At 39.9% G+C, this 26,420-nt stretch overlaps 1 protein-coding gene and 1 pseudogene across 1 annotated transcript; both read right to left on the bottom strand.

The window, feature by feature from the left end:
- Positions 1-1,275: 1,275 nt before the first annotated feature.
- On the bottom strand, positions 1,276-12,970 carry LOC119741225 (cholesterol 24-hydroxylase-like). The gene is made up of 13 exons (XM_038216963.1): positions 12,501-12,970; positions 12,048-12,125; positions 8,027-8,108; positions 6,998-7,158; positions 6,351-6,489; positions 5,720-5,833; positions 4,497-4,731; positions 4,206-4,278; positions 3,981-4,065; positions 3,447-3,557; positions 3,041-3,129; positions 2,489-2,555; positions 1,276-1,560 (listed from the first exon to the last, which is right to left on the bottom strand). Exons 1-13 carry the CDS (start codon positions 12,653-12,655, stop codon positions 1,420-1,422), a joined length of 1,530 nt encoding a protein of 509 aa, XP_038072891.1. The 5' UTR covers positions 12,656-12,970; the 3' UTR covers positions 1,276-1,419.
- A 3,089-nt stretch (positions 12,971-16,059) lies between these two features.
- Positions 16,060-26,412, bottom strand: LOC119741224 (annotated as a pseudogene).
- Between the last annotated feature and the right edge of the window lie 8 nt (positions 26,413-26,420).

Raw genomic sequence — 26,420 nt, 5'->3', positions numbered from 1 at the left:
ACCACTTCATGAAAGAATTTGCATGAGACCTCGGGGTTGGGCAATTTGTGATATCGATTATTATCAAGTGCTTGAAAGGGCAATAGAGCCACATTGGGCCCGTGGCTTGGGAAAATTTCGAATCAATTTTGCCATATGTTGACATTTAACTTTAAAAGGGCAATAACATGATTTGAAGTGGAAATTGGTTGACTGGGTGTTAAGTTTCTGCAAAGTTGAGGAGGGAGCAATCTTGCTATAATAAACCAATCACATACTTTCACTATTCACTGCAATTATTGTCAAGTGTTCATTGAAATATTTCTTTTCGTGTGTAAAATATTTACATCACCGGAATTGGCTTTTTTTCTTTCTTACTGTTAGAATTGCCCCTCGATAATCACCGTTGAGGAAAAACCGTAACATTACGGCGACCCCAAAAATAATAGTGCTAGCAACCCCTTCTTTGCCCATAGACATACAACAGTTTTCCCAAATTCCTTTTCTAATTACGACACAGCTTTTCTTGGCTTGCAAAGGGCAGTTCCGTTTTTATTTTAACTCGGTAAACAGGTTGGTGCATGTAATCTTGAACAAGCTAAACAAGGGAAATCACTAAAGATACATCAAAATTTAATTAAGATACATAAGTCTAAAGAGTCAAATGACATAATAGCAAATAAGCGCATGTGAGGTCCGCAACTAAGAGACAGAATAGCAATGCCAACGTTTATAGTACAGCAGTAAGGAAATCAATTGCAGGTTGATTACTAACTGTAAGATTATTAACTAAAGAAACTGAAGTTATAATTATTAACTATCATTAACTGAAATGCATGCTCCCAACACGGGCTAAGATGACAGAACACTTGGAAGTCCTCATTTTTTTATAACACAAATGCAACTCAAGATCCAAGTAAACAGATGAAATAATTCAACGTAATAACGGACTTCAGAAGTAAGCATAGCAGTGAGAATAATCGCAGCCCCCCAAAAAAAACATTTTTGAACGACTGTTATATAAAAGGTGAGTAAATAAAAAAGAAAACAACAGTACCCCCCTATTTTTTTTTAATAGAAATTCTGCTTGTAGCACTTGCCACATCTAGGATATTTATCTATGTAGGATAAGTTAAGAAGCTTTCATTTAGAGTAGAAAGATTGCGGGTAACACCATGTGGAAAGTAATCTCTTCTTGGAAGAAGTGTGGTTCTGAAAAGAACCGGTTGGTTGAGTGTAGAACTCACCGGTTCTTTTCAGAACCACACTTCTTCCAAGAAGAGATTACTTTCCACATGGTGTTACCTGCAATCTTTCTACTTTATCTCTGTGGCCAATCAGCTTACAGGACGGCCCTACCTCAAGAAACCCACTGACCCATCGGGGCCAGGGCATTTTGAGCCTGCTGATGAAAACAAAATTGGTTGCAATGTAAAACTCCTATTCCACAGGTGTCAAGTAGTTTCTGCATCTCCCCGCAGGCTTCAGTGTGATCTCATCAAGTACCCCGTGACCTTGTCCTGGGACAAGGTTGAATTCGAACCTGTGCAGTAGTTTGGCCAGCAGAACACGAGCCTCGATCTGAGAAAAGAAACAATATTGTATTGATTGCCAAGGCACAACATTTTCTTTATGAAGATGCACAGCGGCACTTTCGGGTAAGCTTTACACGATTCCTCAGTGAACTCTCTCAAAATAATGTCTAAATAGCAGAATTGAAACAGTTGGTTTGTAAGAAAGGGATACATTAATGAGTCTGACAACTTAGTATTTCTCCAATTGTTTGTAATTTCTGGACATGATGTCAAACTCCATGGAAGGAAAGTTGTTTATAAAAATGTCTGTTCATTGTAGACCTTGAGACAACACATTTACTTGTACATGTACATGTATATGTAGAGGCGTAGCCAGCAGGGGGAGGGGGGGGGGGTGGGGGGTCCCCCAATATTTTGTAAAGACTACCCTTTTCCATTCAAGTGTCCTTTTTAACCAACCTTTAACACCCCCTTCAATATCCCAATATTTGTGAAGTGCCCTTTTTGTAAAAACAATCCTCTTTTTTTAACAACCCCCTTTTTTTATAAAAAAGTGCCTCTTTTTTTTTACCAGCGGCCTTGTACGAGTGCCCTTTTTGTAATTTCGCGTGACCGTCGGCAACTGTGCCTCCCTGAAAAGCGCGATTTATTTTCCGATAGTGTGCATGGTCGTCCAGTATGAACAGCGCCCCATTGGAAGATGGTACCTGGACCCCCCACTCCCCGTCCCGCCCACCCCCAACATTTGATTTTACGGAGGCCAAGTGTCCGGAGAAAAAAAAACCCACTGTCTACATTTGACTTTTTGAGCACGGATGTGCGAGTGCCCTTTTCACGAAGGTTTTACCCGCCAATAAAAATGACCGATAATAAAAAATATGCATAATATGCACATATGCTACGATCTGATTTATTAGTCCATGATTTAATTGTAAAATCTAAGTACGTTATTTATACCAGCATATTTCACTTACTAATGCAAACTGCTGGCCGATGCAGTTACGACTACCCAGCGAGAACGGAAAGTACGCATAATGCGATCTGCAGGAAGGGGAACATACATCAAATATATATAAACAACTCAAACAGTAGATAAGCAAACCAGCCAGTTAGCTGGTCGGGGAGCAAGGGTGAGTCATCCATTAACGAGCCAAAAGTCATCTTTTAGGATTAATAGGCTTTAACAGGCTTTAATCCGACTTGAGACAAGTCTAGAAACTCGAGTTCCAGTCAAGCCTGGCGACCACTTTTTATCGTAAAATTCTCTTACAATACTGTTGCATAATATTGGGCCAAGGAGCCTTGTTCAGGGAACCATTTTTCGTGATCAGTAGTTATATTACCGTACTCAACAACTCACGTCTCCTGCTCATTGGTTTCACGAATACTGAAGGTAAATAAGGTCGCATAGGTCCGTTACAATAATCATATTAAAAAAATTAAACAGTTGATGGACCCTTAACATTGAAACCTTTTTCTTTTTTTTTTAATATAAAGACAAAAAAAGTAAAGGCAGAATTACTTACTTGTCATCACTGGCCTTGAAACGGTCGGGCTCAAACTGCAACGGATCGTGGAAATATTCCTCCATTCTTGCCATTACGTACGAACTCACCTTTAGATAGAAATGATAAGAAGTTATTTCAATTTGACGTGAGAGAACATCAACGGTACAGGTAATGTTTGTTATTCAAACGATTACAACAGCATATAATTATATTGTCTACTCAATAAAAAAAGCTGGGGAAAAACCTGTAAGTCAATCCCCAAAAGTTCATTCTTCAGAGATTTCAAAACCTGTAAATCATAGGTAGTGGACAGGGAGGTTTCCATTCAATAATAATTTCACCGATCTGTTTTTAAATAATGGTTTTATATACACTCTGTGAAATACCAACATGAGGCGACGATACCAATTTGAACGAAACTCACCGACACTATAGTTCCTTTAGGCAATTTATACCCTTTGACTACGACGTCACAGGCCAACCCCCTAGCGCTACCTGTCACTGGCGGCCATAGGCGAAGGGTTTCTTTCAAAACCTTAGTTAAGAGAGTAAGACATTTCAACTAAACAAAATAATGATCGTAAACATTCTTCCAAAACTCAAACAAATTAGACTGAAGGCTTAATACCATGAGAACAGTTTGGTTTCCTGACATTGTCCAAAAAAAAAAAAAAAAGTGACCCTTATACGGTCCTTTTCTTCAGAAAGTAGGAACATGATTTAATTTGACAGTGATGAGTGTACTAATGTTCCCTTTGATGAGAAGCAAGTGTTAAGCATGAGCTTCGAAACGCATCATCTTATCCCGATCTTTCCTTTAAGAATAAAAACTCCATTAAAACATAAGCATTCTGAATCAATCAAAATCTTAATATAAAATAGATTTCATCAGTTAACCAAATCCATACGATGAAACAGCAGTCATAATTTTAAAGTGATTTAAGTTTCGTCTGCTGACCTGCATCATGTAGGTTAGTTGACTAATGTCTGCATACTCCAGAAGATCCTTGTCTTCAAAGACCGCCTCCACTTCAGTTTTCAGTCTGCAAAAGCAAGTTCAAACGAGAGTCATTTAGCATAGTGAGGATTGTTGGCCCTAGCCGCGATACAATGAGCTATAACTATAGGCTTTTACCAAAACAATGATATCAACGGTAAACGACAGATGTAATGGTGTGAATACCTATGCATGACCTCTGGGTGATGACCAAGCTCTAGCAAAGCAAAGCCCAGAAGATTGGCAGTTGTCTCTTGACCTGTGGTAGGCATCAATCAAGTAAAGAACCTATCAAATATCCAATCAGCAAATCAATAAGAAGCAACTTATTTACACTCTTCAACACTGATTATTTGAAGCATGAGGATCTCTAACGAGAACGATTTGTTTATTGTGATAATTTGCAAACCGAAAATGATTTTTTTTCAAACCAATTTTATACAATGAAAAAAAAAGGAACTTGAAACATCTTCTCACCGGCGATGAAAAGTGTAATAAACTCATCGATCAATCCTTCCAGATCGATGGCACTCTCTTTCTTGAAGCCATCGACTTCCTTCAAGATGTGAGTCAGAATGTCACTGGGCACCTCCTCTTGCTTCTCCATGGCTTTTAGTCTCTCCTCAATGCACCGACGGCCCGTCTCCCGAAGAAAGTTGATGCTGTCTCGAACGTCTTTCCGCATTTTACGAGCTGCCGGAAGTGGGCTGAACTGAAAACAACGAGAGAGTGACTTTTTATTGAGCCAGTATTATCGCAACCTTGAGAACTGTTTCTTCGGAGATATTCTGTAACACTTCATAGTTAATAATGTATGGTGGTGATCCCTTCAGTAATATCCGAAGTTAAAGGGACATAACGTCCTGGAATGCGCCCCATTGGGACGCAAAACGCGTTCAAACAAAAAGATGTTTTTAAAAGTAGGATATAAACGTCCCCATAAAAACTGTTATGTTATTCGTGCGAAAACCAAGCGAGAATGAATTTCGTCAGAAAGTGGGTTTTTTTAAAGAAAACATGATCCACTAATCTGTAACATGCAGTTTCAGTTCTTGAACAGTGAAGATATGTTTTTATCAGAAGAGGAAATGTGTGAAATGACAATTTTTTTTGTATATGCTGCACTCATTACGTTTAAACTGACTCATTACGTTTAAACTGTACTTACAGGGGTAATTGGGTCATTCCATGAACGGAACTTGCACGTAGATCTGATGTACTTTGTATATAATACACAATAATATTGTGTATTATATATACAAAGTACATTACTTTACAAATATTATACAAATACAATATTATTGTTCATTTTGGTTGGCTTGGGATCCTTGATAGAAGGAATTGGGTTGTGGTCGTTAGACAGCTGACGGCTGTGTGTAGATCGGAACCGCTTGCCTTTCTTCCTTCAAAAGAATTGACAACCATCTAGGATGGCGATCTCTAATTTATTTTGGACCACTACAGAAAGAAAACATGCAATGATAACTAGGACTATCGGTCCTGAACTATTATAAGACTATGGCCCCCTTATTAGAGCTATCGGCCCTCAAGTTAAATTTGTTCAGTGCAGGTAAATCAAATCATTTTGCAGAGGATGCTGCACACAAAAATGAGATGGCACCTTAAGAACAAATGTTTGACAATGACACATCCATAGAGCTCATGGCTATTTTTTTTTATTTTTTTTTTCATTCACTTACCGCCGTCGTTGGGTAAGTTTTTTCTAAATCTGCACCTGCAAAGATAGTGGACACCGCTTTTCTAAAGGGAGAGTTGTCGTCCAGAGTTATGTTCAGGTCCATCCCAAACGCAACCTGTCAGAAATAAGAGTATATAGTGCTTTGCGTAAAAGCCAAACACAGAGTCTTTGAACTATGATTACATCGGCCCGTAAGTCTGGCGATTTCATGCCCTCGGCAGAGGCGTAACCCGGAAGGAGGAGGGGGAGGGGGCAAACACATTACCAGTGTCCTCAAGGTGCCCCCCCCACCAATTTTTTTTATAGAAATTTGGCGCTTGCCAAGGAAGCGACCCCCTCCGCTCTTCGGATTTGCAGCAATTGTGATGGCCTGAAAATTTTGGGGAAATGTTGTGGGGTCCGCCCTCGGTGCCCCCTCATAAAATGCTGCTGCCCTCCCCCCCCCCCCCACCCCCGCCCCTCCCCAAACTAAAGAAAAAAACTTGACTACGCCACTAGCCATCGCTGTATGAAATGGGTCATGGTATTTCATAGCATCAACTATAAGATGACCCTGGCCACAATTTTATCTTGTCTTAAGCTCTTGCCACAATTTTAACATCATTGATGGGACCATGCTGATGACTCTCTACCTTAGCAATGATGTCGAGCGTCGTGCGATTGAACTCATCCAACATGGCGACCTCCGTCTTACCATCAGCCTTGTGACTCAGCTTTTCAATCAAGACATCTGCTCCTGCATTGAACTGCCCCATCATACCCTGCAGATACCTTAATAAGTCATCATGAAAAGATTTTAATACATCGAGAACATACTTTGAAGATAAAGTTTTATGGTAGCACCATGTGGCAAATCTCTGAACTAATGAAGCTTTGCGGTAACACCATAAACCATCTAGCAGATACCGCCATCTTGCTTGAAATCGTGTTTGCACAATGGCTGGGGGGGGGGTGTCACCTAACCAAGCCTGAAAATCCGTAATGTAAAATGCATTGGGGGGGTCAGAGCTCTTCTGAAAAATCTCTCTGTTTTTTTCAGTCAAAAAAAACCCCCAATATTGGGTAGGCAGTTAAAAAAAACCTGATCAATGTGACATTGAGCTGTCCTTGGGTAGACGAGGAGTGTTCGGATCGTAAGTGCGATATCAAATTTTCCGCAACGTGCGCGGTCAAGTGACTACTTTCGCGATCAGATGTCCCTTTTCGGCTTGGTGTCGTTGCACTCCTTCGTGGTTGCATGTGGGATTTGTGTTTAAATAAATTGTGTCTATTGGCTTACTTTCTATTGAAGGCAGGGTTGAGAAGAGCCCGTTTGGGTGCGTGTGTCTCATAGTCCAGAACAGACACTAGGCCATTTCCCAGGAATCGCGTTCCAAGGATCTTCTTGAAGAGCTTATAAGCCTTGTAAGGTTTTGGATGCGTGTTGGTACACAAGATTCCCTGAAATCAGAAACGAGAGGGCATAATGAAAGATTTTATTCCAAGCACCCTCACTTAACCAACGAATGGTGTTGCTGGCAAGTCCAGCACAGGTCAACACAAGTCAAATCACAAGTAGGGACCGGTGACGAACAGTGGCAGAGAATTGCTTCAGTCAGTTTCCTTTTGAACTGCTTGTCACTTAACTTGAGACAGGACGAGATAATTATTTTCAAAGTCCTTTAAATTTAAATTTTCTTGCAGAAAATGGCAAGGGGCTCTTCTCAGTGGTGTGTGTGTGTGTGGGGGGGGGGGGGCACGATAACAACAACAACCCCCCGCCCCTCGCTAGACGCCTCTATCTACCTACCATTTGTGCCCCAATTCAGAAGTTATGGAAAGAAACACTTTTTATTGTAAAAAAAAAAAACGCATTGAGAGCCCCAGCTCAAAAATATAAGCTCCCCCAATTGACCCAATAATATTGGGAAAAAAACATACATCAGTTTCAAACAAATTCCCTTTTCTGTGTAGATTTTCAGGAGGCCCGTTCATTTCAACTCTTTGAACAACGCGTGGAAGCATTTAGTGCGGGGCCTTTTTCTGCTTTCATTTTTGTTTTAAAGAAAATGTGTCTCGAGTGTTAAATTAAATGTAACAATTATTGCTGTTCATCTTATCAATTTCCGTGTCTCTGTGTGATTAAACATTCAATGTATCAGGGTGTTTAATAGGCATGATTAATACGCAGTGATATACAATATCACATTAGCGTATTTTAAAAACAATGGGTTAGGTTCATATAACGAATTATGTAAGAACAACGTATGGTTTGACAATGTCATATTTCCCCTCATAGACCAACCAGAATCATTTGTAAATCACATACCTTGACAAAGTCCGGATCAAACACAAGTATGATCGGTTGAAAGAGCAAAAATATAGCTACAACATGGCCATATTCACGCATCCTGATGGAACAAAACCGGGTAGACATGGTGTAAGTTAGCATTCACATTATGAAAGAACACCACAGTTACACAAACTTGTTTAAACTGTTATACATATTATACACATAAAGCATAGCTTTTAAGTGTTCTCTGCACCAGACCTTCGGTCCAGTTTGATCTTTTACGCTTACGCTCTCTCATAACGTAAGGTCTATCGTATATCCCTCTCGTCTTGTAAACGCCTTAACTCGTTATCCCTCATTTCGTATATCATCTCGTATATCCCTCATCTCTTATATCCCACATCTCATTGATCCCTCATCCCGTATATCCCTCGTCTCGTTAATCTCTCATCTCGCATATCCCACTCATCTCGTTTATCCCTTATCTCTTATATCCCTCATCCCGTATATCCCTCGTCTCGTTAATCCCTCGTCTCGCATATCCCACTCATCTCGTATATCCCTCATCTCGTTTATCTCTCATCTCGCATGTCCAACTCATTTCGTATATCCCTCATCTCTTATATCCCTCATCTTGTTGATCCCTCATCCCGTATATCCATCGTCTTGTTAATCTCTCATCTCGTATATCCCTCGTCTCGTATATCCATCTCATCTTGTATATTCCTCTCATCCCCTGTATCTCCCATGTCGCATATCCCTCGTCTCGAACATCTCTTTCATCTTGTATACACTGTAAAAAAAGTTGGGCAAAATGGGTTGATAATTCGACCAGTGCTGGTCGAATTATCAACTGCCTACACTCTTGGGCAAATTCTTCTCAATAGTTTGACAGTTTTTACCCAATTCAACCCAATATGAGGTAATTTCATACCAATGTCGGGTAAATTACATTGCCCAACAGTATTTTACCCAACGTTTTTACAGTGTATCCCTCATCTCGTATATCCTCGTTTATCCCTTATCTCGTTTATCCCTCTGATCTTGCATATCCGTCATCTTGTATATCCCTCTCATCTTGTTTATCCCTCATCTCGTATATCCGTCTCATCCCGTATATCCCTCATCTCGTTTATTCCTCTAATCTTGCTTATCCGTCTCTTGTATATCCCTCTCATCTTGTATATCCCTCTTATCTCGTTTATCCCTCGTCTCGTAGATCCCTCTCATCTTGTATTTCCCTCTCATCTTGCATATCCTCATCTTTTATATCCCTCATCTCGTACATCCCTCTCATCCCTAAAACCCTCACCCTGTGTTCCCCTCTCATCTTGTATATCCCTCTCATCTCGTTTATTCCTCATCTCGTGTATCCGTCTCATCCCGTATATCCCTCATCTCGTTTATCCCTCTGATCTTGCAAATCCGTCGTGTTGTATATCCCTCTTATCTCGTTTATCCCTCGTCTCGTAGATCCCTCTCATCTTGTATTTCCCTCTCATCTTGCATATCCTCATCTTGTATATCCCTCATCTCGTACATCCCTGTCATCCCTAAAGTCCCCATCTTGTGTTCCCCTCTCATCTTGTATATCCCTCTCATCTCGTTTATCCCTCATCTCGTATATCTGTCTCATCCCGTATATCCCTCATCTCGTTTATCCCTCTGATCTTGCAAATCCGTCGTGTTGTATATCCCTCTTATCTCGTTTATCCCTCGTCTCGTAGATCCCTCTCATCTTGTATTTCCCTCTCATCTTGCATATCCTCATCTTGTATATCCCTCATCTCGTACATCCCTGTCATCCCTAAAGCCCTCACCTTGTGTTCCCCTCTCATCTTGTATATCCCTCTCATCTCGTTTATCCCTCATCTCGTATATCTGTCTCATCCCGTATATCCCTCATCTCGTTTATCCCTCTGATCTTGCAAATCCGTCATCTTGTATATTCCTCTTATCTCGTTTATCCCTCGTCTCGTAGATCCCTCTCATCTTGTATTTCCCTCTCATTTGCATATCCTTATCTTGTATATCCCTCATCTCGTACATCCTTGTCATCCCTAAAGCCCTCACCTTGTGTTCCCCTCTCATCTTGTATATCCCTCTCATCTCGTTTATTCCTCATCTCGTATATCCGTCTCATCCCGTATATCCCTCATCTCGTTTATCCCTCTGATCTTGCAAATCCGTCGTGTTGTATATCCCTCTTATCTCGTTTATCCCTCGTCTCGTAGATCCCTCTCATCTTGTATTTCCCTCTCATCTTGCATATCCTCATCTTGTATAGCCCTCATCTCGTACATCCCTGTCATCCCTAAAGCCCTCACCTTGTGTTCCCCTCTCATCTTGTATATCCCTCTCATCTCGTTTATCCCTCATCTCGTATATCTGTCTCATCCCGTATATCCCTCATCTCGTTTATCCCTCTGATCTTGCAAATCCGTCATCTTGTATATTCCTCTTATCTCGTTTATCCCTCGTCTCGTAGATCCCTCTCATCTTGTATTTCCCTCTCATCTTGCATATCCTTATCTTGTATATCCCTCATCTCGTACATCCCTGTCATCCCTAAAGCCCTCACCTTGTGTTCCCCTCTTATCTTGTATATCCCTCTCATCTCGTTTATCCCTCAAATCTTGCATATCCGTCATCTTGTGTATCCCTCTCATCTCGTTTATCCCTAGTCTCGTAGATCCCTCTCAGCTTGTATATACCTCTCATCTTGTATATCCATTTCCCTCTCATCTTGCATATCCGTCATCTTGTGTATCCCTCTCATCTCGTTTATCCCTAGTCTCGTAGATCCCTCTCAGCTTGTATATCCATTTCCCTCTCATCTTGCATATCCTCATCTTTTATATCCCTCTTATCTCGTATATCCCTCATCTCGTATATCCCTCATCTCGTACATCCCTCTCATCCCTACATCCCTCATCTTGTGTTCCCCTCTCATCTTGTATATCCCTCTCATCCTTTACAATGTATATCCGTCACCTTGTATATCGCTCTTCTCGTTTATCCCTCATGTAGGTTATACCTCTCATGTCGTATTTCCCTCATCCTGTATATCCCTCATCTCGTATATCTCTTATCTCTCATATCCCTCTCATCCTGTATATCCCTCATCTCGTATATCCCTCTAATCTCGTTTATTCCTCATCTCGTATATCTCTTACATCCCTCTCGAAATCTTATCTTGAAAATCCCTCATCTGGTATATCCCTCATCTCTTATACCCCCCTCATCTTGTATATCCCTCTCATCTTGAATTTCCCTCATCTCGTATATCCCTCTCATCTCGTATATCCCTCTCATCTCGTTTATCCCTCTCATCTCGTATATCCCTCTCATCTCGTATATCCCTCTCATCTCGTATATCCCTCTCATCTCGTTTATCCCTCTCATCTCGTATATCCCTCTCATCTCGTTTATCCCTCTCATCTCGTATATCCCTCTCGTCTCGTTTATCCCTCTCATCTCGTATATCCCTCTCATCTCGTATATCCCTCTCATCTCATATATCCCTCTCATCTCGTTTATCCCTCTCATCTCGTATATCCCTCTCATCTCGTATATCCCTCTCATCTCGTATATCCCTCATCTCGTATATCCTACTGGTCTCGTATATCCCACTCATCTCGTATATCCTTCAAGACGTATACCCCTCATCTCGTTTTTCCCTCATCTCGTATATCCCTCGTCTCTTATATCCCTCATTTTGTATATCCCTCTTATCTTGTGTATCCGTCATCTTGTATATCCCTCTCATCTCGTTTATCCCTCATCTCGTACATCCCTCATCCCGTGTATCCCTCCATGTTGCACATCCCTCTAATCTTTCTCATTCAGGTTTTATTTATCTAATGTATTAGCTTTTCCCATCCCATAAAAAAGTTATGAGCTTTAGACTTCCAGGTGCGCTACATAAATTATAGATGACCACCTTTCCCAATTTAATGTCTCACTTTCACATTTCTCAAACTGTATTTCAAAATCAAATACAAAAGCCAACTCCTCAATTCTAATGTTGATTCAATCAATTTTGCGATGAACTCACATTTCAACGATTGCATCGTTGAACGACTGGTTCCTCTTGTGGTATTCTACCATCACTGGGGCATGGCCGAGAAAGAACCTGTATCCCATCCAGTGAAGAATCATTATTGTGAAACACGTATATTATGAATTCTGTCTAAACACCACGTATTGACAAACAGCCGTAGCCTAACTGATTTTCTGGTCAGCAAAGCCCGCTGTTATACCATATGGTATTAGATTTGTGAAATTCCATTAGTTCAGAACTGTTCAAGTATCGTATCGGCCTAGTTACTGCAAAAGTTACTATATGAGCAATGTGTGAGCGTACGGTTATTATGTCAACAACATTGGCTTGCTGGTTGAAAGCGGTTTGTTTTAATTTAAAAGCTTGTTAAGATCATTACAATGTTTTGACATAGGCCTACCCGTCTCCATTGGTCCAATACTTAAAGCTCCACTGTTTGCTACTCACCCTTTCAGCCCTTTCCTTGGTGCGGAGGGTATATGGGCGAACTTACGATGCTGGTAATGCACAAACAAAACAAAGGCGCCCAACATAATACCACCGCAGGTCAGGAAGACAGCCACTAGCCCAAACAGGCAAGTTGCGATAGTGACAGCGGCCATTTTAGTTGCAGTGGTTGGCTAAGTATACTACGTATTTCGCTGGGTTTTGTGTGTTGTGCGCTAATGCAGCTGCGGTGACCGTCAGAGTCGTGTTGTTGACCGGCATCGACTGAGTGTGGTGCATGGAAGAAACGACAATGATTTCATTCGCCAAGGTCAAAGTTTTGTCGAGCAGACACAATAATGCTAGTAGCCTACTGATACATATGATAACAATTAAGAGTCGCGTTGCTGCCTGGCACCGACTATGGTGCACGGAAGAAAATTTCATTTAATGATTAATGTTTTCATTCGCTTTGAAGGTCAACTGAGATTTCCAGAGCAGAGACAATGCAGGAAGTACGACGGATATCACACTGTGTACGAATCAGGGTCGATACACATGATTGATTCATCTTTAAACCCAGGCTCAAGTAATTTCTGCCTTTACCATTTTTTTTTTCATTCATATTTATTTCCACTTAATCATTTTGACGGGAAAAGGTTAAGACAATAATTTAGGTAAACGGATAAGCGGTTGGCTTCTCCAAAAAGCAAGCTTGTCAAGTGGAGAAGTCCATTGTGTGTAGAAAAAGTATATATTAATTACATTTGTTCCTTTAACTTTACTATACACAATGAAGTACACACTTTAAGTTACACATACAGAGACAAGGGACCAACGCAAACAGGACAAGACAGAACAAATCAAGTACAATCAGAACCTACATGGGAAATCATTAGAACTTTAACATTGATATACAAGTAGTTCGACATACACCCAGTTACTAATTTAGGAAATCCTTATAGATCTAGCCCTGGATAATGTTGGCCTAGCCCTTGCAAATTGAAGACTCCGATAATACTTCACCCCGACTCTGAACAATACACATTTCTTTTCTTTTGAAAGGTTTGTTGATTTCTTTCACCAAAATCCTCCTGATAATTTCTCCCTCTTGCGTCTGAATATAAATGAAGCTTAAGTAAAAAAAAAATTGATAATTTATGCTTGCCACATGTAATCTAAATCTAAACGCACCTGGCTACATCTTGAAGACTCAAAAATGAGGAGGGGAAAATGGGAGGTGAAATATACTCAATGTATTCGGAGGCCTGATGTAAATGACCTAGGTAATAATTCTTTTGAATGCATCTGTTGAAATCATCACCCCCCCCCCCCCACGTCAATGTAAGAACCTGTTTATCAGTGTGGTTTACAAACCCCCTAGTACCAACTTAAACCAAGTCATAACCTGCCAAGGGCGGTGGAACCGGGGGGGGGGGGGGCAGGGGCCACTTAATACCCCCCCCCCTTTTTCCAGGCCAACAAAAGTGCCCCTCCCGCGGTTATAGATGTGCCCCCTCTAGATGAAAACAAAACTGCCCGTCAAACGCACACGTAGGAAAGCATGTGATCGCGCTACAAATAAAATTGTCTCCTCTCTTGTTATGCAAAACGGCCCTTCACAAACACAAGTATACCCCTCTCGCATTAACAAGATTGTGCACCTTCTCGAGATGGAAAACTACCCCTCGAAAGCACAATCAGTGCCCCGCTCGCAACATTTCATGACGTTAAGGTCCCAGGCTATGGAGGTCACCCTGTATAACTCCTTAAAACATTCCTGGCTTTTCATTACTTAGACATAAACTTCAGACTAAACTATTGACCTTTTATTTCCATATCAGGTAACTGAATTTCTCATTGGGTTACTAACTGAGTGTGACTATTCTGGCATATTAACTTGGTTTTAATGGTTTATTCTTGTCATAAGTACATGTCATCAATTTTCTAATTTACAAAAACAATCATGTACATAATATGTCATTTTGTTAGCGGGGGTTTCTACTGGACATACTCTGCTTTTTGGGGATTTCTTCGATATGTACTTTCAAAAGAATGAATGCAAAAGAAAACTCGTACAATGAACAACTAATTCACTACTGATATAAGATGGAGTATCGATATATATTTTCAGTTTGCGGTAACACCATGTGGTAAAAACTACTGCTTAGAAGATATTTAGTTCTGAAAAGAATTCGTCCTGCTTATTATCAACTTTCGCCAAGTAATTTTAGTTCTTTTAATTCTGATAAGAAATGCTTTAAGTTCTTAAGTTCTAAAGACAAGTTCTTTAATAACTTAAAGCTGGACTGTTCTTATCAGAACTAAAACTACTTAGCGAAAGTTGATAATAAGCAGGACAAGTTTTTTTTTTCAGAACTAAATCTTCTAAGCAGTAGTTATTACCACACGGTGTTACCGGTAACCGAAACGATACTAATTCACTACTGTCTTTGCATTCGTATCTGTTATTACTCAGAGATGTGGTAAAAAATGGACATGAGACAGTAGTATAATACTTAATTTAGAAGGGACCAATCTAAAATCAGTTGTCCAAGGACATCATTTCCTCGAAAATTATCGAACAGGTTTTACCACCTAATTTCACCTGCATTTAAAGATAATTTCCCATTGCTATTCTTGAGTTTCAACTCGAAAATTTATAATTTTTTCAATATTTGAATTAAACACTGAACAAAAAAATTATCCGACGTTAAATTATTGAATTATTTCTTCATAAAAATCGAATTATTGACAGTCAGCCAATAAATGAGCTCTCAGAGGTCGGGTTCATTTGTGCGCAAAATGATATTCATTTTCAGATGGTTGCGGACGCCCATAATTGGGATAAAGTAGGTTTTTAATTTTCGTTATGAGAACAAACTCCTTCATGAAGAGCATCTTTAATATAATTTTTCCCAACTCAGGAAACGAAAAATGTAAAAACATACAAAATATTACTCATGTTATACAAGTGTACAAGTCATATTATACATGTAGTCGATACTTCAAATGCGACCAATCAGGAAAACAGCATTTTCATGACATTCAAAACGTTGAAAACATCACCTTTCCGAGGGTTCTACGGGTTGGAAAACCTTGACTGGCCAAGTAACCAAAATATATCTCTTTACTAAATGTGCTCATAAAACATTGTACGAAGTGTCCTATATTTCTCTTCTAAGTAACCCTTGATTAGACCTAACTTGTGTTCCAAAAGACAGTCTAGTTTTGACTCTTTATCTACAATACTAGCCTTTCCCTCTTTCTAATTCTTCATCCACGTCACTTATGTAGGCCTATTAACTTTCAACGGAAATTACTGCTTGACTGTCACAAGGGCGGATCAAGAACACAAATTTTTTGGGGGGGCCAAAAAAAATTTTGGTCCCTCAAAAAAGTGGGTCAACAAAATTACGGATTCTAGATGCTCTGTGGTGCGATCTGAGGCAATTTCTGACCACTTTAACCAATGATTTTTTGAGGAAAAGATGGTGGTGTACTCATTGCCTGCCTTAATTGCGATGTCACATAAAAAAAAAAAAATGGTTTCGTGTTTTTTTTTTGGGGGGGGGGGCGCCATTGCCCCCTTTGGCCCCCCCCCCCCCCTGGACCCGCCCTTGGACTGTCATGGATTTCAATGAAGTTCTGACATTGCTTTATATGATAACGCATCATGTTTGTCAAAACATTCCGACTTGTGGGAGGATTATTTCCATCCTCTATTCCACAGGTGTCAAGTAGTTTCTGCATCTCCCCGCAGGTTTCAGTGTGATCTCATCTACTACCCCGTAACCTTGTCCTGGGACAAAGTTAAAGTTGAACCTGTGCAGTAGTTTGGCCAGCAGAACACGAGCCTCGATCTGAGAAAAGAAAAACGCCTAATTGGTAAAAGCAGCGCAAAGTATTTTTTTTTATCAATATGCACTATGGTAAGTTTTTGTTTACGAAGCACGTGTATGATTAGCGTGGCATCTACACTCATTCAGTGACAAATAAAAAAGACCAGTCTTAAAATGACTTAGTTCAATTTGATTTTGATTTATTAGGAAATATATCTCAACAAAAATCAAATTAGTTTGACTATTCGGTAGTAGCGCTATACTGTTTTTAATTCTAGCTTCGTTGATGTGCATACTCATCAAATTAATATAAGTACAGTCTCTTAGAATTGGATGATTTAAAGATATTTAAGTAGGTTCATAATAAAAGCATATTACACTTACTAATGCAAACTGCTGGCCGATGCAGTTGCGACTACCCAACGAGAACGGAAAATATGCATAATGCGATCTGCCAGAAATACAATACAAATGTATTAAATACAAAAATACAAATGTATATATACAGAAGGTTAACAAGCAAGCAAGTCGGTCAGTCAGCTAGCCGGCATCAACCAGCCAAAACTAGTCTCACACACAACCATTGGTTTTAACTGTTTTAAGGCTAAACTCGCAAGCAGCATACAACATGAAAGTGGGTTTGCGAAGGCTAACATTCAGAGTAAATGTTGCGCAGTCACACAAATCCGACTTGAGTCAAGTCTGGTGACTTCAATTCCTTAATTATTAGATCGTACAAATACTTTACAATTTTGGACAATGCCCCTGAAAATGATGGTGCCAAGCTAGGGCCATTGTTCAGTGAACCTTGTCACGATCTGCACTGTCTTGTAGTACCCAAAACCCTGCCTATAGTGTGCTAATGAATCCTTCACTTGGGAAGAAATCGTTTCTGACATTTTCACTTGATGGACCCTCAATATTAGACACATGTAAATGTAAAGACTCATATTGTCGTACATCACAATAATCGCAATGAAGGTAGAAACACTCACTTGTCATCACTAGCCTTGAAGCGGTCGGGTTCAAACTGAAATGGGTCATGGAAATACTCTTCCATTCGTGCCAGTGCGTACGAACTCAGCTACAGAATGAAATTAACAAAGTGGTCACTGAATCTTAACAAAGGGAACATCCTCAATTTCAAGTAGTGTTAGTTTAAAACGATCACAACAGCTTGCATATATTGTCCGTATGATAAAAAGTAATACTTAATATAAAAAAAAAAGATCGGATGTCAAAAGTTGGCAGTCGTAATTAGTTTACAGGAAGGTTTCATTAATTCTGTGGTGTGCGACAGTACTGACATCGTCAGTACACTTTTACATAATTGTTAATTACTCCTCATTTTTTATAAGACAAATTAATACACCCAATTGAGAGACACAGCTTAAAAGCATCGTGAGTGCCCCTTTAACCCTGGTTCACCAAGAGAGGCAAAGATCAGACCCAGGACAACTGCCATAGGATTTGTATTGTCCGGCATAGTATTGTTATTGTTATGCATTGTAAGTATAGCTGCTGTTATTACAAGGCCATCAATCATCCTGTCACTCGGCGCAGTCTTGAACCCTGGAAACGGGTGGTCCTCATAGCCTTCGGCTGTTGTGTTGGGGGGGGGGTGGCCAGGCAAAAACTAGTGAGATAAAACTTGAACTTTATTTGCACGCGTACTGACGAATACACTTGTTTTGAAATTCTTTTCTTGCGCAAAGAGGGAATCTATCCATTTAATTGGACACTATGAGAAGGGATAATGTTCATCAAAACGCCTGCTGAAGGGATGCGTTAGACCGTAACACTCATGCACTATCATACTGGAAAGTTCAGTACTCTGGTGGATTACAACTAAAATAAAACGATGGTGCCACGCAGACTTAAAGCTGATCGATCTCTGGTACATGTATATTATTTAATTATTAAGACACCCTGCGGAGTATGTATTAAGACGATTAACCAACATGATGCGACGATACTAGTTTGATGGGAACTCACCAATACAGAAGTTCCTTTGGGTATCTTGTATCCTTTGACCATGACATCACACGCCATAACTCTAGATGTACCTGCCACTGGCGGCCACAGACGAAGGGATTCTTTAAAAACCTTTTTAAGAGAGTACAAAAGTAGTGCTGACAAATCAAACAAATGATAAAATATCCCTTTAAAACTCGGTCAATGTAAAACGAATGTTTTTAATTAACATGTGTACAGTGTGAACACAAGGCGACCTGTATACGGTCCTTCTCATAATCCATCAAAAGTAGCATTATCTACTTCTAATGAATAACCCCATACACAGAGTAACAAAAACACCAATGCCTCAAATTAACAGGATGAAAATGTTCAACAGCCTAAGAACGCTCCATCTTATATGCAATCATGCCTTTCAGAAAAACTCGATTATTGAAAACAAGGCATTCCGTAATAATTAAAGTAACTACAAAAAAGGAATTTATCACTGTGACCAAATCCACAGGGTTTAAAGTGATGCAAGTTTCGTTTGCTGACCTGCATCATGTAGGTTAGCTTACTGATGTCTGCATAGTCCAGAAAATCCTTGTCTTCAAAGACTGCCTCGACTTCAGTTTTCAGTCTGCAACAAAAACATTCAAATGCGAGTGTTAGACTGGAAACAGGAGAAAGGACAGTTTCTGCGAAAGGAGTTTTGGTAAGACAGAGACGTAATTATATCTATTTTTAACATTCTTCGACGAAAACTTGTACGTACAAAAGATGCGTCATGAACGATTGGTGGCGATTTGATAACCACCAGTTAGGTCCCTTTTTGTTTAATGTTACAAAGGTTTGGCTAGTGCGACTTCTTGCAGCTATTCCTCCCACACATCAGCACTAAAAAAACCTAACGAGCTAAGAGCTAGTCATTTGGTCAGCTTCCACTTCCAGCAATGGAGTGACCACTGATAAAAATAGCTGAAAACAGCTGGAAAAGCTGTAAAAAGATTAACTTTGGGTGGAAATCTTCTATACCTTTGTTCACAGCAAGTGAGTGGAAAAAAGCTGAAATCCAAAACAAACAAGGCTGAAATCAGCTTAAAAGCTGAGATTTCACACCCCTGCTAGCACCAACAATTATATGTTGCGAGTACCTATGCATGACCTCTGGGTGATGACCAAGCTCTACCAAAGTGAAACTCAGAAGATTGGCAGTTGTCTCTTGACCTGTGGAGATAAATCAGATCGGTAAACATAAACAATCAATAAATGAAACTATCACAATTGAAATCAGCAAATCAATTAGACACCAGTCATTATAAATCGCAGTATTGTTTAAAGCAAAAGGATCGGTTATGAAGGGATACAATAATTATATGATACTGGAAGAACTTTTTGGAGTAGGGTTTGCCTGCAACATAATTTAGGTAACTGGATATTATTATCAACAAAATTAATTTCAACAGAAGACATTTTTCTTTTGAAGCAACAACTTCTCACCGGCGATGAAAAAAGTAACAAACTCATCAATCAATCCTTCCAGATCGATGGCACTCTCTTTCTTGAAGCCATCTACTGCCTTCAAGATGTGAGTCAGGATGTCACTGGGCACCTCCTCCTGCTTCTCCATGGCCAGCAGTCTCTCCTCAATGCACCGACGGCCTGTCTCCCGAAGAAAGTTGATGTTGTCTCCAACTTCCTTTCTGTATTTACGAGCTGCTGGAAACGGGCTGAACTAAAATAAAATCCAAACATTGTATTGGTTATTTCAATTTCAAGTTCACTGCACACCCCTTATAACTGAATGGTTTGACAACAACAGTATCTAGTACAACGAAGATGCCAATTAGTCATTCAAAATCAGATTTGCTAACAGGGACTGTATATAGTCAGAGACACATGGATTTAAAAAGGACCAATTCAGAGGAACCAGAAATTATCCAAATACTCAGGTGCCAGTCCGACCCATAATTTGGTCATCGCAAGTTTTAGTGTCAAGTAGTAACTTCGTAACTCTTTCCACCAACGGAATTCTCTAATTCATATTCCACATCAATATTCGGTGTTTAGAATTCTCCCCGTAGCTAGTTTTTGACTTTATCAAGGACATTTCTGCAAATCAGTTTTTTAACGTATCATTCCACACTAACAATGTTATAGCAAAATTGTAACGATTTCCATCCGCTTAAAAAGAAGATTTCTAAAGAACAGCGGCTTTGCCATAACACATCTACGGTACCTGTGCCCACGCAACTTATGCCCCAACTATGGCAATGGTCCTAACTATAGTTAGGACAGTCCCAACTATTGTTTGCACAGTCCCAGCTATAGTTGGGGAATTCCTAACTGTAGTTGGAATCGTCTCAACTATAATTGGGACAATGCCGCAGTTCGGTGTCACACTGAGCGTCTTTCTCTCGAGATCAGGGTGGACCCTCCCGACAATTTTGCTTGCTACACCTCTGAACATACTCACCGATGACGTTAGGCTAGTTCGCTCTTTATCTGCTCCTTCAAAGCACTTGGCCACCGCCTTTTTAAAGGGGGAATTGTCGTCAGTGTGACGTTAAGATCCATCGAAAACGCGACCTGTCGGCGAAAAGGTTTTTGCGCAATCATTCGTGAAAGACTAACAATTAATACAAACATGTGAGATTCGAAATAAAGAGTCTTTGAATTGTGACCATAATTGGCACAAGTGCGTGGATACCATTGAAGCTCCTGGTGAAAGCTGAAAGATATTGCCACGTATTGATTACCATTTTGAAGTAAATGTCCCCTCTGATGTTATCAAAATTTCTCAATCACTACCCCGGTCACCCGTACCCGCAAAGTGTGCATAATACATGATGTAAAACATATTTTTTTGTTCAGATTGTGCAAGTTTAATTTCTTTCACTAACCTTTAAAATTTGTGTCTGAAGGAAATCCCGCTTCGGTTAAATTTTATATCATACATCGTCTCGCGATAAAAATGTTGTATGAAAAAAAACCCGACCATCTAAGAAAATTCCCCTAAGACCGAATTTATTGTGCTCATTCTGAGTACTATAACCTTTAAGCGTTTCGTTTAATATTTTCCAAGTGGCGCCAAATGAAATGGCAATAAAGTAAAAACACTAGGCTTACCTAGAAGATTGAGTTGGACCTGAAGGTCTCAGATTAGGAAATAATACACTCAGTAACTCACTCAGTCACTCGATCAGTAGCTCATTTACTCACTCGGTTGGTTGGTCGGTCAGTAGAGGACATATATGCTGGCCGTTTGGGCTCAGCATAAATGATGTTTGTAACAACAGTTCAACCCAAACAGAAGCGCCTTTCTCTTTGCAATTGGGCAGCACTAGAGACACTCGTAAACATTTTTCGACCAAACAAATTGACCCAGGAATTTGCATTTTCAATCCCATCTCTATTCACTGTTTTTAATACCTCGACATGCTGACTAAAAGCAAACCTAATCACTTCTCCTTTGTGGTTCCTTTGACGAATTTCAATTTTATTTTAATGGTGTCCGGTGCCCAACCTAAAAACACTAATATAATTCCTGAATAAAGAGTAAAAACTGTGTATCGTGCGGCAATGACGACTGACTGCCTACTTTTGCAATGATGTCAAGCGTTGTTCGGTTCAACTCATCCAACATGGCGACCTCCGTCTTCCCATCAGCCTTGTGGCTTAGTTTCTCGATCAAGACATCTGCTCCTGCATTAAACTGCCCCATCAATCCCTGAAGATACCTGAATATACAATGGAAAATAGTTTTCGAATGAGCGATAAAGGTTCAATATATACACGAAGAGTCAAACATTTTGGGGCACGCTTTTGACTTGTATCTGTGTTTTGTTTCGTACTACAATTTCCTTCAGTACTTCGTATTGTTCGCGTTATTGGTTACTCAATTGGTGTTTTTTCTCCAGTGAACTCAGTCAAGACAAGTGAGAGCAAACTGGGTGCTGTTTTTGCGAAAGGCACTTACCAAGGGGCAAATTCACCGAACCTCGCGCGCATCGGTAATAAAAACAGGATCCTCTTTAACAGGCGAAGAGAAAGAAACCCTAACCCCAACCCTTACACTAACAAGACAACTTTGACTCAGTTCATTGCAGAGTTTGTAGTCAGTTCAATCACATATCCAATCACAAGCCAGGTAACAGGTGATTCAATTATTAAGATGAAAAAAAAAGGGCAAACAAATGCCTTTGCCCGAGTTCATATCCGTTGCTTAATATCTGGATGACTTACTTTCTATGGAAGGCAGGGTTGATAAGCGCCCGTTTTTGTGCATGTATCTCAGGATCCAAGACAGACACGAGACCATTCCCCATAAATCGTGTCCCAAGGACCTTCATGAAGGTCCTATAAAATGAGTAAGGCTTCCGGTGTGTATCGGTCAACAGAATTTCCTTAAAATCAGAAACAAGAGACAAGAAAAGAATTTATTTCCATCCAAAAGACAAAACTCGTCCAAATATGTGGAAAATTCAAGATTAGTCACCCAATTGACGATATGAAACAATCCAATAAACTGAATAATTAGCTCCACATTGTAGTCCAGTCAATCACAAGTCAGTTCCAAGTCTATCGCAAGTCAAACAAAGGTCAAGCGAAAAGTAAACCACAAGTCAAATCACAAATAAAGTCATATTAAATAAAGTCAAGTTGTTATTAAAGGAATGACTTTGGGAATGTCCATCTGTTCATTTAAGTACTCGTGATGTAACTGGAAATTGTAATACATGTATTAATGGTTACGTTAAACGGTTATGTTTAACAGACTTGTGAGGACTTATAGTGCCTTGACTATACAGCTCTGAAAGTCAGTATACAAGAATTCAAACAGTTTGGCATTGGACAGCTTATCATCAAGCAGCATCGAAGATACTTCAATATCAAAATTGCACTTATTCTGTTTGTTTTCCAAAAAAAAGGCGGTTCTCCAATCACGCGTCTCACTTGCGTTCGCGATTATCTTTAAAGATAAGACGTTGGTATGTGACCTTTGACATCACTATCATGTGAAGGTTCCCATGTTGCATCCATGACCCGAGGTTGGTTGCAATTGGACTTCAAGTTTTGACACGACAAATTTGACATGTTAAGCCTATTAACAACTTGACCTCAGACGACCTTTGACCTTGGTAAGTAACCTATGACATCATTATCATGTGAAGGTTCCCATGTTGCATTTATGATCCAAGTTTGGTTCCAATTGGTCTTCAACTTTTCAAATGGGACAAATTTAACATTTTTAGCCTATTTTACAACTTGACCTCAGAAAACCTTTGACCTTAAAAAGTGATCTTTGACATCATTATCGTACGAAGGTTTTTACGTTGCATCCATGATTCAAGTTTGGTTTCAATTCGACTCCCACTTTTGAAATGAGACACATTTTACGAAACTTACCAAAATATATACCATAATACAGGCTATATACGGACAGACATCTTTCCTGGACTTTGTCAATGGCAATACCATTTTTTTTGTTTAATACAATATCCTTCCAAAAAAAAGGTTTCGTATACCTAGATGATTTTGTTTTAATTATTTGTATAATGGGTAGTTAAGGCTGATCCCCCACATTCGTATTGAAAGATCGGGAACCAGTTTGTACCTTATTTATTTTTTGTATATCTTTTGTACAGCTCGGGCACCCGAGCTATCATGATTTATGGACATTAGTGCTGTGCACTCACCTTGACAAAGTCTGGAACCATCACAAATACCACCGGTTGAAAGAAGAAAAAGATCACTAAAACAGGTCCATATTGGCGCATCCTGAAAACAATTGGGGAAAAATGCTTTTTCTTAAATCAGTCGCGGATCCTCAGGGTAGGGGTCTAAACCATCCCCTTTGGCCGTCAAAAATATGTATGAAAATACCAGTGACAAAAATACGTGAATGCTAATCCTCCTCTTGATGCTTACCCCCCCCCCCCCCCAAAAAAAAACCGTGACAAACCAGGATCCGCTCCTGTGGTAAGCGTACCCACTCGGGTGTAATTAATCCCACTCGGGTGCGTATTTGAAACTTCAAACTGAGATATACGACATAAACGTACATGTCAACGATGGCATCGGAGAAGCACTGATTCTTCCGATGGTATTCCATCATCATCGGTGCATGTCCGAGAAAGAACCTGGAAATAAAAACAAATATCGAGTTTAAAAAAAATATTAAACCAAATTGCCTGGGTTAATTTTACAAGGCCAAGAAAGGGTGAAAACTGCAACTTCCCAAAAATGGGTTGTTTTACAACCAATTGTTTGGGTAAGAATTTCTATTAAATTCAACCAAAAGTTGTAGTCATACAAGACCAACTCACGTGCATGGTTCATAGCTCGGCCAATTTCGGGACAACAATGACAAGCGCATATTAGCATATTCATCAGCGTGACTCGGCGTGACTTCGCGTGAGTCTCGTATCGACCAATGGAAGCCAGCAAAAAGGGTGATATTTATTAATCAATAACTCCTGAAGGAGGCTATTCTGCAACTTTTTACTGCACACCATACTGGATAGGAACCTTAATAATATTCGTGAGCCTTGAAAAGATTGACAGATATTGTAAACGCCAGTGTAATACAGTTAAGAGCACGTAGCCACATGCCTAATTTTTTTTTTGAAACGAAAAGTACTGAATATAAATCAAAGCGATTTTAGCACATAATTGGATCATTATAAGGGAAACAACCCTGAAAGTTGCATGAAGATATCGTCTTCCAAAACGGGTGAAATTAATTTGCAAAGATTTCGCCCGCCAACGTGAATATGCCTGTGTGCGTGTTGTTTCATTGAAAATAAAGTATTACGTAACCTTTAGAGATCGGCCTGCGCAACCACAGGGCTGGAGATCACGCACGGCCATATAGTGACATTGTTGGCGGAATCATAGTCTGTTTGCACCATGCAAGCATAGTGCATATGGTATGCACAAGTGTAGGTCTATACTTTAGAAGTACCGAACCCATATCTAATTATAGATTATATAATTACATGTACTTTGGTCCAGTCATGGAGGAATTCCCCCATGGTCCAGTAGCCTGCACAGACAAGGGTAGCCCCATAAATGTGGCCTATTTACTGGACTGCCTCCGTAAACATAGGCCACACGTCCACATGTACAAAAATCGTGTCGACTTTGCCAAATTTTGATTTTCACATTTAGGCTTAGTTTGTAGGATTTTTTTGCTTTAAAAGCATACTAACCCACTTTATAGGCTAGTCAGAAAGTGCTGCCTTTTTGAGATGTCTAATTTTTGTGAAATTTCATGTTGAAATTTTGATACGCAAACGTGTTAAAATGAATCTGGAAATTTCACGAAAAATATACATCTGAAAAAGGCAGCACTTTCTGATTAGCCTATAAAGAGGGTGAGTATGCTTCTAAAGCAAAAAAAACCTACAAACTAAGCCTTAATGTGAAAATCAAAATTGGGCAAAGTCGACACGATTTTTGTACATGTGGATGTGTGGCCTATGTTTACGGAGGCAGTCCAGTAAATAGGCCACATTTATGGGGCTAAGACAAGGGCAAACAGTGCAATGTGCTTCTCTTACATGGAAACACAATAAATGAGTATAATTCAGCCGTCAGGAATGATCTACTCGTTCTATGCCACAAGGTACATGTACATAGATTAAATATTATACTTACCCTTTCCAGCCTTTCGTAGGTGCGGAAGGGATATGCGCATACTTGCGATGCTTGTAGTAGACAAATAACGCGAAGGCTATCAACAATATACCACCGCAGACCAGTATTATAACCAACAGTCCGAACAGACAGGTTAGAATTGAGAGAGCCGGCGCAGCCATGTTGCACGCGGAAGCAGGCTTCGTGTTCAGTCAGTTTGCTTGGGCTATTACGCGGTTTCCTATCAACAGCTGATCAAGCGTAAGAAATGAAAACACAGGCATTGTGCCTCGAAGGTCAAAGTTTGAATGCGCACAAATAAGTGAGGAATTGGTGGCATTGCACTTTGCCCCAAAACGCGTTCGGGTCTGTTGGCAATACGGGGTCAAACTTCAAGTTTGATTTGCTCTTTAAAGTTTTCAATACATCTCTATTGTTTTGTTTTTTTAAATGAAAATGAAGGACTTGCCCAACCGTAGGCCTACAATTATTTACCATGACA

Source organism: Patiria miniata, unplaced genomic scaffold (genome assembly GCF_015706575.1).
Source record: "Patiria miniata isolate m_02_andy unplaced genomic scaffold, ASM1570657v1 HiC_scaffold_5, whole genome shotgun sequence".
Lineage (NCBI taxonomy): Eukaryota > Metazoa > Echinodermata > Asteroidea > Valvatida > Asterinidae > Patiria > Patiria miniata.
Note: the sequence above shows the minus strand (reverse complement) of the source record. Positions and strands in the feature narration are given on the sequence as shown.

What these genes read in the sequence shown, in the direction of transcription:
- LOC119741225 (XM_038216963.1), bottom strand. Translation starts at nt 12,655, where the DNA reads ATGGCCGCTGTCACTATCGCAACTTGCCTGTTTGGGCTAGTGGCTGTC. An exon ending in AACGATGCAATCGTTGAAAT is followed by an intron (nt 8,109 to 12,047) that starts GTGAGTTCATCG and finishes TTGTTCCATCAG; the next exon opens with GATGCGTGAATATGGCCATG. An exon ending in TTGATCCGGACTTTGTCAAG is followed by an intron (nt 7,159 to 8,026) that starts GTATGTGATTTA and finishes TTCTGATTTCAG; the next exon opens with GGAATCTTGTGTACCAACAC.